Source organism: Thalassophryne amazonica, chromosome 5 (assembly GCF_902500255.1).
Source record: "Thalassophryne amazonica chromosome 5, fThaAma1.1, whole genome shotgun sequence".
NCBI classification, from domain to species: Eukaryota; Metazoa; Chordata; class Actinopteri; order Batrachoidiformes; family Batrachoididae; genus Thalassophryne; species Thalassophryne amazonica.
In genome coordinates this window covers 58634399-58651727 of record NC_047107.1, presented here as the reverse complement: position 1 = coordinate 58651727, position 17329 = coordinate 58634399, and the positions used below count along the sequence as shown (strand labels likewise).

The 17329-nt window shown below is 40.9% G+C and overlaps 1 protein-coding gene across 2 annotated transcripts in view; it reads right to left on the bottom strand.

Moving 5' to 3' along the window:
• Positions 1-553: 553 nt before the first annotated feature.
• Positions 554-17329, bottom strand: part of LOC117510598 (rab5 GDP/GTP exchange factor-like) — a 41936-nt gene continuing 25160 nt past the window's right edge. For both annotated transcript variants that reach the window (XM_034170384.1, XM_034170383.1), the window contains 6 exons: positions 9979-10130; positions 9777-9846; positions 9551-9686; positions 9366-9460; positions 9008-9264; positions 554-963 (listed from right to left, as the gene is read on the bottom strand). In XM_034170384.1, coding sequence (XP_034026275.1) covers positions 556-963; positions 9008-9264; positions 9366-9460; positions 9551-9686; positions 9777-9846; positions 9979-10130 — 1118 coding nt within the window. In that variant the 3' untranslated portion in view covers positions 554-555. The remainder of the gene's footprint in view (positions 964-9007; positions 9265-9365; positions 9461-9550; positions 9687-9776; positions 9847-9978; positions 10131-17329) is intronic.

The following is a 17329-nucleotide window of genomic DNA, read 5'->3' as shown; positions in this document are numbered from 1 at the left end:
ATATTGCAGATTACATTATGCCTTCACCACTCGTGATTTCACATTTTTTTGCTTCCTTGGCTACGAGGATTCATGCTATCTTGCCTTCTCTTCTGATAATCAATATGTATGATCCTCCATTCCACCAAAATGATCAGTAGATAGTGTACAAGGGAGCAACCACTGATTAATCTTTTCTTCAGTCTTCTGGCTGTACTGTGAAATGCAAATTGTGGAGTAAACGTGTCCTTTTTGGGCTACTGTATCAACACGGCAGTGCAACATGGCAGCTTCTATGGCTGCTCCCATGTAGATATGAAAGACTTACTCTAAGCTCATGAAATCTATTGATTCATTATTGCAGGTAATTATACACTAATGAGTACACGGTCATTAATGCTATATTACATTTCTGCTAAATCCCACACATTGTAGCTTTAACAGGTTGACATTTGTCTAGTTTTCTGCGCTTTGTTGTGCAAATGCAGCACTGACAGATTTTTTTTCTGTGCAAGGATTAGTGCTTGACAATTAAAAAGGGTGACGTATCATACTAGTCTATTTGTCCTTCTGCAGTTAGCAGTCTGTATCTTTTGCACCTGCATTCTGATCCATAAGCAACAGCATCTTCTGGTCTTTGACATCATCTCCCTGTGCTTCAAGAGATGAGGTTGAAAACGACTGCAACAGCTTTGCTTGAGCCGATACCTCCTTCTGTACCTCAAAGAACTGGGCTGTAGCTTCATCAAGTTGTGAATGAACTGCTTCCACCCACTTTTGTAATTGCACGTTGAGGGCACCTACTCCTTGGTTCAGCTTTTCCTGTCGCCCTTTAAGTTCTTCTAACAGCTGTTGTGTGTCATTTGTAGTCTGTTGTCTCTCATGAGGTGGAGCTCGATGATGCAACATATAGCTGTCAAACTCTTCTGGACTGAGGTTGAGTGCTGGTCCATCCAGCTTTTCAATGAAAGCAACTGCACAAGACTGTTAAAAAATAAAAAGACACACAAGTGATCAACAAAACTCACTGTAAGGCCGTTATTAGGGTGGGAGTTTCTAAAGTAAGGGTGAAGAGCCAAAATGTAAATATTTTATGAATGTGACTTGTAGGGGAGCAATGAATAAAGAGAGCTCTGATTAAAATAAATAAATAAATAATAGCAAGATGTAGAAAATCCGGAGCCCGCGACCCGACTCCGGATAAAGCGGAAGAAAACGGAATGGATGGATGGATGTAGAAAACAAAATGAATGTACAGTACCAGTCTAAACACATACAAGTGTGTCTAAACTTTTGACTGGTAGTGTACAACAACAACAACATGTACGGATCTCTTACAAGAGAGGAAATGAAAACAAGTGATTCTTATCTCACAGGCTACATCATTCAAAACTTTAAAAGAAATGTAAGGGATTTGTCAGCTTCACCATTAGTGTAAAAAGCCTTTAGTTTGAGTCTAAAAAGCTCTGACAATTAATATTAAACAATAAAATCAACTTTTTCTTTTAAACAAGCAGTGACTTCAGAAATCAAAATGACAAGCAAGCTCATTTCATTCACACTACATGTAACTTCAAAAGGACACATACGGTATGTAGACAGATGCAGAGAAGATGCATCCGCTTTGGCTGGCATTCATACAAAACCCTTTCCACAGGGTTGTGTAGACTTGTAACTGTTATTTGAGTTTTAGGACATAACTGCTGTTAATCTGAAAATAAACATTTCATTTGTTTTATTTAGTGTATTTCTGCACACAAACTGTCTCTCTCACAGAGCCCATTCATGCTGTACCTGTCGCAAGCATCTCCCTTGCTGTTTTTAGGTGGTGGGTAAATATGTAACCCTTTGTGCAAGGTTTATGTGGCGGTATGAATGTGCTATTTGAATTTTACAATGCAACTGCTATAAACAGGAAGTCAGCGCATACGTCTGCCAAAGACCACATATTCCCCACCGTTACAATACCCACTTACACTTGAATTTAGCATCAACCAATGTTTCTGAAGAATTTATATGCTCATAAAATTTGATCAAGATCCATTCATACCTTTTTGAGTTCAACATTTCTATATATCCAACAAATTTCCTGAATCCCAGATCCAGAATATGTTCTGGATCAATTCAGAAAAGTACATAAACCTTTTCCAAACATATTATTCATCTGCTCACAAAATTTCATCAACATGCTCTCACAACTTTTTTGAGTTACATCTTACTATGTGCCAAATATTCTTCTGGGTCTCTGTTCCAGAATATGTTTCCGAACACATCAATAAACTGAATCACTTATTACACATTATCGATCATTTCAACAAATTTCTTGAAATCCGCTCGTGTTTTGAGATAAACAAACAAACAAACTCTGGTGTAAACATTGCCTCCTTGGCAGAGGTAAATATCAGGAAATAATTCAATTTTCAACTTCAATTTTTCATTTATATAGCCCCAAATCACAACAAAGTTGCCTCAAGACTCTTCACACAAGTAAGGTCTAACCTTACCAACCCCCAGAGCAAACACACAGCAAATAATAGTTTGATTCTCTGGTTTACTACATTCTTCTGAGTGGTAACTGCCTCTCTCACTGCCAACCTGCTTCTAATCTATCATCCATCCTTCATCAGCTAAACAACATTTTACACGGACCAAAAAACATTAACTTTATGTATTGATCTGATGCATAAACGTTCATCACATTTTAAGGAGGTTGGCCTCAATACAGTGCATCCGAAAAGAATTCATAGCACTTCACTTTTCCCACATTTTGTTAGGTTACAGCTTTATTCCAAAATGGATTAAATTAATTTTTCCTCACAATTCTACACACAATACGCCATAAAGACAATGTGAAATGTGTTTTTTTTCTTTGCAATTACAAAGAAACTGCAATTTATTAAAAATAAAAAACTAAATTAACATTTACCTAAGTATTCACAGCCTTTGACATGAAGCTCAAAATTGAGCTCAGGTGCATCCCGTTTCCACTGATCATCCTTGAGATGTTTTGACAGCTTCACTGGAGTCCACCTGGGGTAAATTCAGTTGAGTGGAGATGATTTGGAAAAAAAAAAATCACACACACCTGTTTACATATAAGCTCCCAAAGTTGACAGTGCATGTCAGAGCACAAAGCAAGCATGAAGTTAAAGAAACTGTCTGTAGAAGTCCGGAAATGGGAGAAGTTCAGATCAAGCAGGGCTATCCCTAAAGCTGGCCAGGGTAGAAGGGCCTTAGTCAGAAAGGTGACCAAGGGCAACCACCCCTGCAGCAATCCACCAATCAGGCCTGTATGGTACAGTGGCCAGTTAGAAGCCACTCCTTAATAAAAGGCACATGGCAGCCCACCTGGAGTTTGCCAAAAGGCACCTGAAGGACTCTCAGACCATGAGAAACAAAATTCTCTGGTTTGATGAGGCAAAGATTGAAGTCTTTGGTGTGAATGCCAGGCGTCATGTCTGGAGAACCAGGCATCATCCCTACAGTGAAGCATGGTGGTGGCAGCATCATGCTGTGGGGATGTTTTTCAGCAGCAGGAACTGGGAGACTAGTCAGGATTGAGGGAAAGATGAATGTAGCAATGTACAGAGAGATCCTGGATGAAAACTTGCTCCAGAGCGCTCTTGACCTCAGACTGGGGTGATTATTCATCTTTCAGCAGGACAATGACCCTAAGCACACAGCCAAGATATCAAAGATGTGGCTTCAGGACAACTCTGTGAATGTCCTTGAGTGGCCAAGCCAGAGCCCAGACCTGAATTTGATTGAACATCTCTGGAAAGATCTGAAAATGGCTGTGCACCAATGCTCCCCATCCAACCTGATGGAGCTTGAGAGATGCTGCAAAGAGGAATGGGCAAAACTGCTCAAACATAGGTGTGCCAAGCTTATGGCATCATATTCAAGAAGACTTGAGGCTGTAATTGCTGGCAAAGGTGCATCAACAAAGTACTGAGCAAAGGGTGTGAGTACTTATGTAGATGTGATTTCTTAGTTTTTATTTTTATAAATTTACAAAAGTTGTCATTATGGGGTGTTGTAAGTAGAAGTTTGAGGGGGAAAAATCAAATCAAATCAATCAATTTTATTTATATAGCGCCAAATCACAACAAACAGCTGCCCCAAGGCGCTTTATATTGTAAGGCAAGGCCATACAATAATTACGGAAAAACCCCAACGGTCAAAACGACCCCCTGTGAGCAAGCACTTGGCGACAGTGGGAAGGAAAAACTCCCTTTTAACAGGAAGAAACCTCCAGCAGAACCAGGCTCAGGGAGGGGCAGTCTTCTGCTGGGACTGGTTGGGGCTAAGGGAGAGAACCAGGAAAAAGACATGCTGTGGAGGGGAGCAGAGATCAATCACTAATGATTAAATGCAGAGTGGTGCATACAGAGCAAAAAGAGAAAGAAACACTCAGTGCATCATGGGAACCCCCCAGCAGTCTAAGTCTATAGCAGCATAACTAAGGGATGGTTCAGTCACCTGATCCAGCCCTAACTATAAGCTTTAGCAAAAAGGAAAGTTTTAAGCCTAATCTTAAAAGTAGAGAGGGTGTCTGTCTCCCTGATCTGAACTGGGAGCTGGTTCCAGAGGAGAGGAGCCTGAAAGCTGAAGGCTCTGCCTCCCATTCTACTCTTACAAACCCTAGGAACTACAAGTAAGCCTGCAGTCTGAGAGCGAAGCGCTCTATTGGGGTGATATGGTACTATGAGGTCCCTAAGATACGATGGGACCTGATTATTCAAACCTTATAAGTAAGAAGAAGAATTTTAAATTCTATTCTAGAATTAACAGGAAGCCAATGAAGAGAGGCCAATATGGGTGAGATATGCTCTCTCCTAGTCCCTGTCAGTACTCTAGCTGCAGCATTTTGAATTAACTGAAGGCTTTTCAGGGAACTTTTAGGACAACCTGATAATAATGAATTACAATAGTCCAGCCTAGAGGAAATAAATGCATGAATTAGTTTTTCAGCGTCACTCTGACACAAGACCTTTCTAATTTTAGAGATATTGCGCAAATTCAAAAAAGCAGTCCTACATATTTGTTTAATATGCGCATTGAATGACATATCCTGATCAAAAATGACTCCAAGATTTCTCACAGTATTACTAGAGGTCAGGGTAATGCCATCAAGAGTAAGGATCTGGTTAGACACCATGTTTCTAAGATTTGTGGGGCCAAGTACAATAACTTCAGTTTTATCTGAGTTTAAAAGCAGGAAATTAGAGGTCATCCATGTCTTTATGTCTGTAAGACAATCCTGCAGTTTAGCTAATTGGTGTGTCCCCTCTGGCTTCATGGATAGATAAAGCTGGGTATCATCTGCGTAACAATAAAAATTTAAGCAATGCTGTCTAATAATACTGCCTAAGGGAAACATGTATAAAGTGAATAAAATTGGTCCTAGCACAGAACCTTGTGGAACTCCATAATTAACCTTAGTCTGTGAAGAAGATTCCCCATTTACATGAACAAATTGTAATCTATTAGATAAATATGATTCAAACCACCGCAGCGCAGTGCCTTTAATAACTATGGCATGCTCTAATCTCTGTAATAAAATTTTATGGTCAACAGCATCAAAAGCAGCACTGAGGTCTAAGAGAACAAGCACAGAGATGAGTCCACTGTCTGAGGCCATAAGAAGATCATTTGTAACCTTCACTAATGCTGTTTCTGTACTATGATGAATTCTAAAACCTGACTGAAACTCTTCAAATAGACCATTCCTCTGCAGATGATCAGTTAGCTGTTTTACAACTACCCTTTCAAGAATTTTGAGAGAAAAGGAAGGTTGGAGATTGGCCTATAATTAGCTAAGATGGCTGGGTCAAGTGATGGCTTTTTAAGTAATGGTTTAATTACTGCCACCTTAAAAGCCTGTGGTACATAGCCAACTAATAAAGATAGATTGATCATATTTAAGATCGAAGCATTAATTAATGGTAGGGCTTCCTTGAGCAGCCTGGTAGGAATGGGGTCTAATAGACATGTTGATGGTTTGGAGGAAGTAACCAATGAAAATAACTCAGACAGAACAATCGGAGAGAAAGAGTCTAACCAAATACCGGCATCACTGAAAGCAGCCAAAGATAACGATATGTCTTTGGGATAGTTATGAGTAATTTTTTCTCTAAGAATTTTATTAGCAAAGAAAGTCATGAAGTCATTACTAGTTAAAGGAATACTCGGCTCAATAGAGCTCTGACTCTTTGTCAGCCTGGCTACAGTGCTGAAAAGAAACCTGGGGTTGTTCTTATTTTCTTCAATTAGTGATGAGTAGTAAGATGTCCTAGCTTTACGGAGGGCTTTTTTATAGAGCAACAGACTCTTTTTCCAGGCTAAGTGAAGATCTTCTAAATTAGTGAGACGCCATTTCCTCTCCAACTTACGGGTTATCTGCTTTAAGCTACGAGTTTGTGAGTTATACCACGGAGTCAGGCACTTCTGATTTAAGGCTCTCTTTTTCAGAGGAGCTACAGCATCCAAAGTTGTCTTCAATGAGGATGTAAAACTATTGATGAGATACTCTATCTCACTCACAGAGTTTAGGTAGCTACTCTGCACTGTGTTGGTATATGGCATTAGAGAACATAAAGAAGGAATCATATCCTTAAACCTAGTTACTGCACTTTCTGAAAGACTTCTAGTGTAATGAAACTTATTCCCCACTGCTGGGTAGTCCATCAGAGTAAATGTAAATGTTATTAAGAAATTATCAGACAGAAGGGAGTTTTCATGGAATACTGTTAAGTCTTCAATTTCCATACCATAAGTCAGAACAAGATCTAAGATATGATTAAAGTGGTGGGTGGACTCATTTACATTTTGAGCAAAGCCAATTGAGTCTAATAATAGATTAAATGCAGTGTTGAGGCTGTCATTCTCAGCATCTGTGTGGATGTTAAAATCGCCCACTATAATTATCTTATCTAAGCTAAGCACTAAGTCAGACAAAAGGTCTGAAAATTCACAGAGAAACTCACAGTAACGACCAGGTGGACGATAGATAATAACAAATAAAACTAGTTTCTGGGACTTCCAATTTGGATGGACAAGACTAAGAGTCAAGCTTTCAAATGAATTAAAGCTCTGTCTGGGTTTTGGATTAATTAATAAGCTGGAATGGAAGATTGCTGCTAATCGTCTGCCTCGGCCCGTGCTACGAGCGTTCTGGCAGTTAGTGTGACTCGGGGGTGTTGACTCATTTAATCTAACATATTCATCCTGCTGTAACCAGGTTTCTGTAAGGCAGAATAAATCAATATGTTGATCAATTATTATATCATTTACTAACAGGGACTTAGAAGAGAGAGACCTAATGTTTAATAGACCACATTTAACTGTTTTAGTCTGTGGTGCAGTTGAAGGTGCTATATTATTTTTTCTTTTTGAATTTTTATGCTTAAATAGATTTTTGCTGGTTATTGGTGGTCTGGGAGCAGGCACCGTCTCTACGGGGATGGGGTAATGAGGGGATGGCAGGGGGAGAAAAGCTGCAGAGAGGTGTGTAAGACTACAACTCTGCTTCCTGGTCCCAACCCTGGATAGTCACGGTTTGGAGGATTTAAGAAAATTGGCCAGATTTCTAGAAATGAGAGCTGCTCCATCCAAAGTGGGATGGGTGCTGTCTCTCCTAACAAGACCAGGTTTTCCCCAGAAGCTTTGCCAATTATCTATGCAGCCCACCTCATTTTTGGACACCACTCAGACAGCCAGCAATTCAAGGAGAACATGCGGCTAAACATGTCACTCCCGGTCCGATTGGGGAGGGGCCCAGAGAAAACTACAGAGTCTGACATTGTTTTTGCAAAGTTACACACCGATTCAATGTTAATTTTAGTGACCTCCGATTGGCGTAACCGGGTGTCATTACTGCCGACGTGAATTACAATCTTACCAAATTTACGCTTAGCCTTAGCCAGCAGTTTTAAATTTCCTTCAATGTCGCCTGCTCTGGCCCCCGGAAGACAATTGACTATGGCTGCTGGTGTCGCTAACTTCACATTTCTCAAAACAGAGTCGCCAATAACCAGAGTTTGATCCTCGGCGGGTGTGTCGCCGAGTGGGGAAAAACGGTTAGAAATGTGAACGGGTTGGCGGTGTACACGGGGCTTCTGTTTAGGCCTACGCTTCCTCCTCACAGTCACCCAGTCGGCCTGCTTTCCCGGCTGCTCGGGATCTGCTGGAAGGGAACTAACGGCGGCTAAGCTACCTTGGTCCGCACCGACTACAGGGGCCTGGCTAGCTGTAGAAGTTTCCACAGTGCGGAGCCGAGTCTCCAATTCGCCCAGCCTGGCCTCCAAAGCTACGAATAAGCTACACTTATTACAAGTACCATTACTGCTAAAGGAGGCCGAGGAATAACTAAACATTTCACACCCAGAGCAGAAAAGTGCGGGAGAGACAGGAGAAGCCGCCATGCTAAACCGGCTAAGAGCTAGTAGCTGCGCTAAGCTAGCGGATTCCTAAAAACACACAAAGTGAATAATGTGTAAATAATTTAGAGGTGATTCAGCAGAGGGAGTGCTTTAGTTAAGGCACGCGAAGATTACACTGTGAAACAAATCGTTATCTAGATCAATCTAACTGCGCAGATTAAACAGCTAACAGATACAGCAAAACACCGCTGTGCTCCAGAACAGGAAGTGATACAATACCGCAGTAAGAGCCAACCACCAGTAGAGGCAAGCAAGAGCCGACCAAAAATGAATATTGTATTTTGGAATAAGGCTATAAAATAAAATGTGGAAAAAGTAAACCACTGTGAATACTTTCAGGATGCACTGTTATGTGCCCTTTTAATTCAGTAATTTACAAGCACTTGTTTTTAAGTTGTCCTGTCAACAACCTGGAGGAGATGGACTCATCTATCGACACATTTTACAGGGTACGTACGTAAGGTTTCAAAGCATATTAAGTGTGATGTTGTCAATAGTGGGGGATTTAAAAAAAAAAAAAAAGAATCAAAGCATTCATGTAAGACAGTAAAGTAAAAATGTAACTACTCTTTCAATAAACTAACCAAATTTGTGAAATAATAGCCACTCTCTCCTGCCATCAGACTGTGAGGGAGACCAAAGCGAATCACATATTGCATGTTGGAGTGTAGGCGAGGTGGATTTGCCTTCAGCACTACATAAACCAGTCCTGACAAGAAGTCATCAGCATTAGCTGGTTCATGTCTCGAGGCTGAGAGTGCCTCAAAGACATGCTGGCTGCATTTGGTCACGCATGTCAGTTTGTCCTGAGGTGCTCGTTTGGCATCCATCTCAATGATAGCTGTTAAAAAAGAGGGTAGAATAAAAACATTTCAGACCTTTCAACAAGAGATAAATTTGTTACATTAGTTATTGAGATTGTTTAATTAATTTGGGTGATACTTGTTATAGCAGGGAGAAAGGGGTCGCCTGTGACTGCAGTGTTTTTGTCAGGAAAAGGTACACTGAGCATCTGTGGAGTGACCCAGTTTAAAGAACTGCAAAATGAAGAAGTCAGTCAGTGTCCATTTAAATTTCACATTGTACATGCAACATCACAAAAAAACTATTCAGATTTAAAAGATTACCGGATCCTTTTCTGGAGGCTCAGGTCCTTCTGTTCATCATCACAACTGTCATGGCAGAAAACCCACTTGTGCAGCCGGGTCATAATTAACTTCTCTACATGCTCCATGATCTGAGTGACAACAGCCTCGGGAAAATCTGAAAATGAAATGATCATCTTAAGCCTTATTTGATATTCATATGTATACATGATAAACAACTTGAGGTCTACTGCACTAAACTACGCACCGCTAAAATATTCGGCAAAAGATTGATAGAAATCCTGCACGTGGTCAGATTGCTTTTGTACTGGCAGATGCTGCAAGAGAAGAAGAATGTTTAATCAAGAGAAGAATAATGTTTAATCAGAGTGTGCAAACACAAAAGGGGTGTAGTTACTGTACCAGCTTATGAGTAAGCCTGTAAAATTTATAAACTGTTGGACAATTACATGGTAAGCTTCCATTGTATTGAGGAATGCTGTACAGCGGGATTGTAAACGCTGAGAAGGAGGACTCCGAAGTAGCTTTAGGAAGCCAGTGAAGTCACCCGGCTCAAGACTCTGGTAGGCCTTTAATGCATTTGATTGGCATTCAGAAGACTCTAAGAGGACCGCACATGGATGACATTCCAAAGAAAAGAAGAAAAAAATGTGTTAAATGAAGTTAAAATAACAGAAAACAAGAATATAGGGGACTCAAAATTGTCCTAGTAATTATTACCCTGTCAAAGACATGATCTCTGAGTGTCTTTCTAATTTACTTGATGCAACTGTGAAAGTGAGTAAAGCTACGAAGTCACAAGCTTTCCACATGTAGTTGAGTTACTAAATGTTCCTCCACATAAGCTAAGCAGCATGTATGGACTCATGCACAAAGCTGAATGGAGTAAAAGTTGAAGCTATTGTCAACATCAGATACCAGTAATGTTACAGCTTCAGAGGAAATTCTGACTCACTATTTAAAGACAAAGTTTGACATTTTTCAACTTGGGCTTTATTTTTTAGATATTTTGGGGGTCCTCTTTTCCTTTGAGAATGAGTGAATTCAATCGGCACATTATCTAACTACAGTAGTCTTCAGAAAAATAGTAGTGCTATGTGACTAAAAAGATTAATCCAGGTTTTGAGTATATTTCTTGTTACATGGGTAACAAGGTACCAGTAGATTCAGTAGATTCTCACAAATCCAACAAGAACAAGCATTCATGATATGCACACTCTCGAGGCTATGAAATTGGGCTATTATAAAAAAAAAGTAGAAAAGGGGGTGTTCAAAATCAATCAATCAATCAATCAATTTTTTTATATAGCGCCAAATCAATGTCGCCTGCTCTGGCCCCCGGAAGACAATTGACTATGGTTGCTGGTGTCGCTAACTTCACATTTCTCAAAACAGAGTCGCCAATAACCAGAGTTTGATCCTCGGCGGGTGTGTCGTCGAGTGGGGAAAAACGGTTAGAAATGTGAACGGGTTGGTGGTGTACACGGGGCTTCTGTTTAGGGCTACGCTTCCTCCTCACAGTCACCCAGTCGGCCTGCTTTCCCGGCTGCTCGGGATCTGCCAGGGGGTAACTAACGGCGGCTAAGCTACCTTGGTCCGCACCGACTACAGGGGCCTGGCTAGCTGAAGAATTTTCCACGGTGCGGAGCCGAGTCTCCAATTCGCCCAGCCTGGCCTCCAAAGCTACGAATAAGCTACACTTATTACAAGTACCATTACTGCTAAAGGAGGCCGAGGAATAACTAAACATTTCACACCCAGAGCAGAAAAGTGCGGGAGAGACAGGAGAAGCCGCCATGCTAAATCGGCTAAGAGCTAGTAGCTACGCTAAGCTAGCGGATTCCTAAAAACACGCAAAGTGAATAATGTGTAAATAATTTAGAGGTGATTCAGCAGAGGGAGTGCTTTAGTTAAGGCACGGAAAGATTACACTGGGAAACAAATCGTAATCTAGATAACTAGATCAATCTAACTGCGCAGATTAAACAGCTAACAGATACAGAAAAACACAGCTGTGCTCCGGAACAGGAAGTGATACAATACCGCAGTGAGAGCCAACCACCAGTAGAGTAGTAGCATCTGCTGTTGACGCTACAAACTCAAAGCTATCATGTTCAAACTGCTTTTTTAGCAATCCTGTGAATCACTAAACTAGTATTTAGTTGTATAACCACAGTTTTTCACGATTTCTTCACATCTGCGAGGCATTAATTTTGTTGGTTTGGAACCAAGATTTTGCTCGTTTCCTAGTGTGCTTGGGGTCATTGTCTTGTTGAAACACCCATTTCAAGGGCATGTCCTCTTCAGCCTAAGGCAACATCAAATCAAATCAAATCAATTTTATTTATATAGCACCAAATCACAACAAACAGTTGCCCCAAGGCGCTTTATACTGTAAGGCAAGGCCATACAATAATTACGGAAAAACCCCAACGGTCAAAACGACCCCCTGTGAGCAAGCACTTGGCGACAGTGGGAAGGAAAAACTCCCTTTTAACAGGAAGAAACCTCCAGCAGAACCAGGCTCAGGGAGGGGCAGTCTTCTGCTGGGACTGGTTGGGGCTGAGGGAGAGAACCAGGAAAAAGACATGCTGTGGAGGGGAGCAGAGATCAATCACTAATGATTAAATGCAGAGTGGTGCATACAGAGCAAAAAGAGAAAGAAACACTCAGTGCATCATGGGAACCCCCCAGCAGTCTAAGTCTATAGCAGCATAACTAAGGGATGGTTCAGGGTCACCTGATCCAGCCCTAACTATAAGCTTTAGCAAAAAGGAAAGTTTTAAGCCTAATCTTAAAAGGAGAGAGGGTGTCTGTCTCCCTGATCTGAATTGGGAGCTGGTTCCACAGGAGAGGAGCCTGAAAGCTGAAGGCTCTGCCTCCCATTCTACTCTTACAAACCCTAGGAACTACAAGTAAGCCTGCAGTCTGAGAGCAAAGCGCTCTATTGGGGTGATATGGTACTATGAGGTCCCTAAGATAAGATGGGACCTGATTATTCAAAACCTTATAAGTAAGAAGAAGAATTTTAAATTCTATTCTAGAATTAACAGGAAGCCAATGAAGAGAGGCCGATAAGGGTGAGATATGCTCTCTCCTTCTAGTCCCTGTCAGTACTCTAGCTGCAGCATTTTGAATTAACTGAAGGCTTTTCAAGGAACTTTTAGGACAACCTGATAATAATGAATTACAATAGTCCAGCCTAGAGGAAATAAATGCATGAATTAGTTTTTCAGCATCATTCTGAGACAAGACCTTTCTAATTTTAGAGATACTGCGCAAATGCAAAAAAGCAGTCCTACATATTTGTTTAATATGCGCATTGAATGACATATCCTGATCAAAAATGACTCCAAGATTTCTCACAGTATTACTAGAGGTCAGGGTAATGCCATCCAGAGTAAGGATCTGGCTAGACACCATGTTTCTAAAATTTGTGGGGCCAAGTACAATAACTTCAGTTTTATCTGAGTTTAAAAGCAGGAAATTAGAGGTCATCCATGTCTTTATGTCTGTAAGACAATCCTGCAGTTTAGCTAATTGGTGTGTGTCCTCTGGCTTCATGGATAGATAAAGCTGGGTATCATCTGCGTAACAATAAAAATTTAAGCAATGCTGTCTAATAATACTGCCTAAGGGAAACATGTATAAAGTGAATAAAATTGGTCCTAGCACAGAACTTTGTGGAACTCCATAATTAACCTTAGTCTGTGAAGAAGATTCCCCATTTACATGAATAAATTGTAATCTATTAGATAAATATGATTCAAACCACCGCAGCGCAGTGCCTTTAATACCTATGGCATGCTCTAATCTCTGTAATAAAATTTTATGGTCAACAGTATCAAAAGCAGCACTGAGGTCTAATAGAACAAGCACAGAGATGAGTCCACTGTCTGAGGCCATAAGAAGATCATTTGTAACCTTCACTAATGCTGTTTCTGTACTATGATGAATTCTAAAACCTGACAAACTCTTCAAATAGACCATTCCTGTGCAGATGATCAGTTAGCTGTTTTACAACTACCCTTTCAAGAATTTTTGAGAGAAAAGGAAGGTTGGAGATTGGCCTATAATTAGCTAAGATAGCTGGGTCAAGTGATGGCTTTTTAAGTAATGGTTTAATTACTGCCACCTTAAAAGCCTGTGGTACATAGCCAACTAACAAAGATAGATTGATCATATTTAAGATCAAAGCATTAAATAATGGTAGGGCTTCCTTGAGCAGCCTGGTACGAATGGGGTCTAATAAACATGTTGATGGTTTGGATGAAGTAACTAATGAAAATAACTCAGACAGGACAATCGGAGAGAAAGAGTCTAACCAAATACCGGCATCACTGAAAGCAGCCAAAGATAACGATACGTCTTTGGGATGGTTATGAGTAATTTTTTCTCTAATAGTTAAAATTTTGTTAGCAAAGAAAGTCATCAAGTCATTACTAGTTAAAGTTAATGGAATACTCAGCTCAATAGAGCTCTGACTCTTTGTCAGCCTGGCTACAGTGCTGAAAAGAAACCTGGGGTTGTTCTTATTTTCTTCAATTAGTGATGAGTAGAAGGTGTCCTAGCTTTACGGAGGGCTTTTTTATAGAGCAACAGACTCTTTTTCCAGGCTAAGTGAAGATCTTCTAAATCAGTGAGACGCCATTTCCTCTCCAACTTACGGGTTATCTGCTTTAAGCTACGAGTTTGTGAGTTATACCACGGAGTCAGGCACTTCTGATTTAAAGCTCTCTTTTTCAGAGGAGCTACAGCATCCAAAGTTGTCTTCAATGAGGATGTAAATCTATTGACGAGATACTCTATCTCACTTACAGAGTTTAGGTAGCTACTCTGCACTGTGTTGGTATATGGCGTTAGAGAACATAAAGAAGGAATCATATCCTTAAACCTAGTTACAGCGCTTTCTGAAAGACTTCTAGTGTAATGAAACTTATTCCCCACTGCTGGGTAGTCCATCAGAGTAAATGTAAATGTTATTAAGAAATGATCAGACAGAAGGGAGTTTTCAGGGAATACTGTTAAGTCTTCTATTTCCATACCATAAGTCAGAACAAGATCTAAGATATGATTAAAGTGGTGGGTGGACTCATTTACATTTTGAGCAAAGCCAATAGAGTCTAATAATAGATTAAATGCAGTGTTGAGGCTGTCATTCTTAGCATCTGTGTGGATGTTAAAATCGCCCACTATAATTATCTTATCTGAGCTAAGCACTAAATCAGACAAAAGGTCTGAAAATTCACAGAGAAACTCAAAGTAACGACCAGGTGGACGATAGATAATAACAAATAAAACTGGTTTTTGGGACTTCCAATTTGGATGGACAAGACTAAGAGTCAAGCTTTCAAATGAATTAAAGCTCTGTCTGGGTTTTTGATTAATTAATAAGCTGGAATGGAAGATTGCTGCTATTCGTCCGCCTCGGCCCGTGCTACGAGCATTCTGACAGTTAGTGTGACTCAGGGGTGTTGACTCATTTAAACTAACATATTCATCCTGCTGTAACCAGGTTTCTGTAAGGCAGAATAAATCAATATGTTGATCAATTATTATATCATTTACCAACAGGGACTTAGACGAGAGAGACCTAATGTTTAATAGACCACATTTAACTGTTTTAGTCTGTGGTGCAGTTGAAGGTGCTATATTATTTTTTCTTTTTGAATTTTTATGCTTAAATAGATTTTTGCTGGTTATTGGTGGTCTGGGAGCAGACACCGTCTCTACGGGGATGGGGTAATGAGGGGATGGCAGGGGGAGAGAAGCTGCAGAGAGGTGTGTAAGACTACAACTCTGCTTCCTGGTCCCAACCCTGGATAGTCTCGGTTTGGAGGATTTAAGAAATTTGGCCAGATTTCTAGAAATGGGAGCTGCTCCATCCAAAGTGGGATGGATGCCGTCTCTCCTAACAAGACCAGGTTTTCCCCAGAAGCTTTGCCAATTATCTATGAAGCCCACCTCATTTTTTGGACACCACTCAGACAGCCAGCAATTCAAGGAGAACATGCGGCTAAACATGTCACTCCCGGTCCGATTGGGGAGGGGCCCAGAGAAAACTACAGAGTCTGACATTGTTTTTGCAAAGTTACACACCGATTCAATGTTAATTTTAGTGACCTCCGATTGGCGTAACCGGGTGTCATTACTGCCGACGTGAATTACAATCTTACCAAATTTACGCTTAGCCTTAGCCAGCAGTTTTAAATTTCCTTCAATGTCACCTGCTCTGGCCCCCGGAAGACAATTGACTATGGTTGCTGGTGTCGCTAACTTCACATTTCTCAAAACAGAGTCGGCAATAACCAGAGTTTGATCCTCGGCGGGTGTGTCGTCGAGTGGGGAAAAACGGTTAGAAATGTGAACGGGTTGGTGGTGTACACGGGGCTTCTGTTTAGAACTACGCTTCCTCCTCACAGTCACCCAGTCGGCCTGCTGTCCCGGCTGCTCGGGATCTGCCAGAGGGGAACTAACGGCGGCTAAGCTACCTTGGTCCGCACCGACTACAGGGGCCTGGCTAGCTGTAGAATTTTCCACGGTGCGGAGCCGAGTCTCCAATTCGCCCAGCCTGGCCTCCAAAGCTATGAATAAGCTACACTTATTACAAGTACCGTTACTGCTAAAGGAGGCCGAGGAATAACTAAACATTTCACACCCAGGAAGTGATACAATACCGCAGTGAGAGCCAACCACCAGTAGAGGCAAGCAAGCCTCTACATGACCTCTTCAAGTATTTTTGACATATCCAAACTGATCCATGAATCCTGGTATGCCATATATAGGCCCAACACCATAGTAGGAGAAACATGCCCATATCATGATGCTTGCACCACCATGCTTCACTGTCTTCACTGTGAACTGTGGCTTGAATTCAGAGTTTGGGGGTCGTCTCACAAACTGTCTGCGGCCCTTGGACCCAAAAAGAACAATTTTACTCTCATCAGTCCACAAAATATTAATCCATTTCTTTTTAGGCCAGTTGATGTGTTCTTTTGCAAATTGTAACCTCTTCTGCACATGTCTTTTATTTAACAGAGGGACTTTGCTGGGGATTCTTGCAAATAAATTAGCTTCACACAGGCGTCTTCAGGAATGGTTGTTTTCCATTTTCTTCCACGTGTCTCTGGTTTTTTTGTCCATTTTAAAGCATTGGAGATCATTGCAGATGAACAGCCTATAATTTGTTTTGCATCTGCATATAAGTTTTCCCCTCTCCAATCAACTTTTTATTCAAACTACGCTGTTCTTCTGAACAATGTCTTGAACATCCCATTTTCCTCAGGCTTTCAAAGAGAAAAGCATGTTCAACAGGTGCTGGCTTCATCCTTAAATAGGGGACACCTGATTCACACCTGTTTGTTCCACAAAACTGACGAACTCACTGACTGAATGCCACACTACTATTATTGTGAACACCCCCTTTTTCTACTTTTTTTTTACTAATAGCCCAATTTCATAGCCTTAAGAGTGTGCATATCATGAATGCTTGATCTTGTTGGATTTGTGAGAATCTACTGAATCTACTGGTACCTTGTTTCCCATGTAACAATAAGAAATATACTCAAAACCTGGATTAATCTTTTTAGTCACATAGCACTACTATTATTCTGAACACTACTGTATCTGCCTATCTAACTTGACCAGGATATGGCTGTATCCTACTTAAAGGCCCGGTCACACAGCACTTAAAGCGCAATGAAGCTCAAACGAAACAAGAAATCTGGACTTTCACTGGCATTGTTTCACTTCGCGCAGCTTCGTTCCTGCAGCTGGTGCTTTTTTAAGAGCAGCTGACTG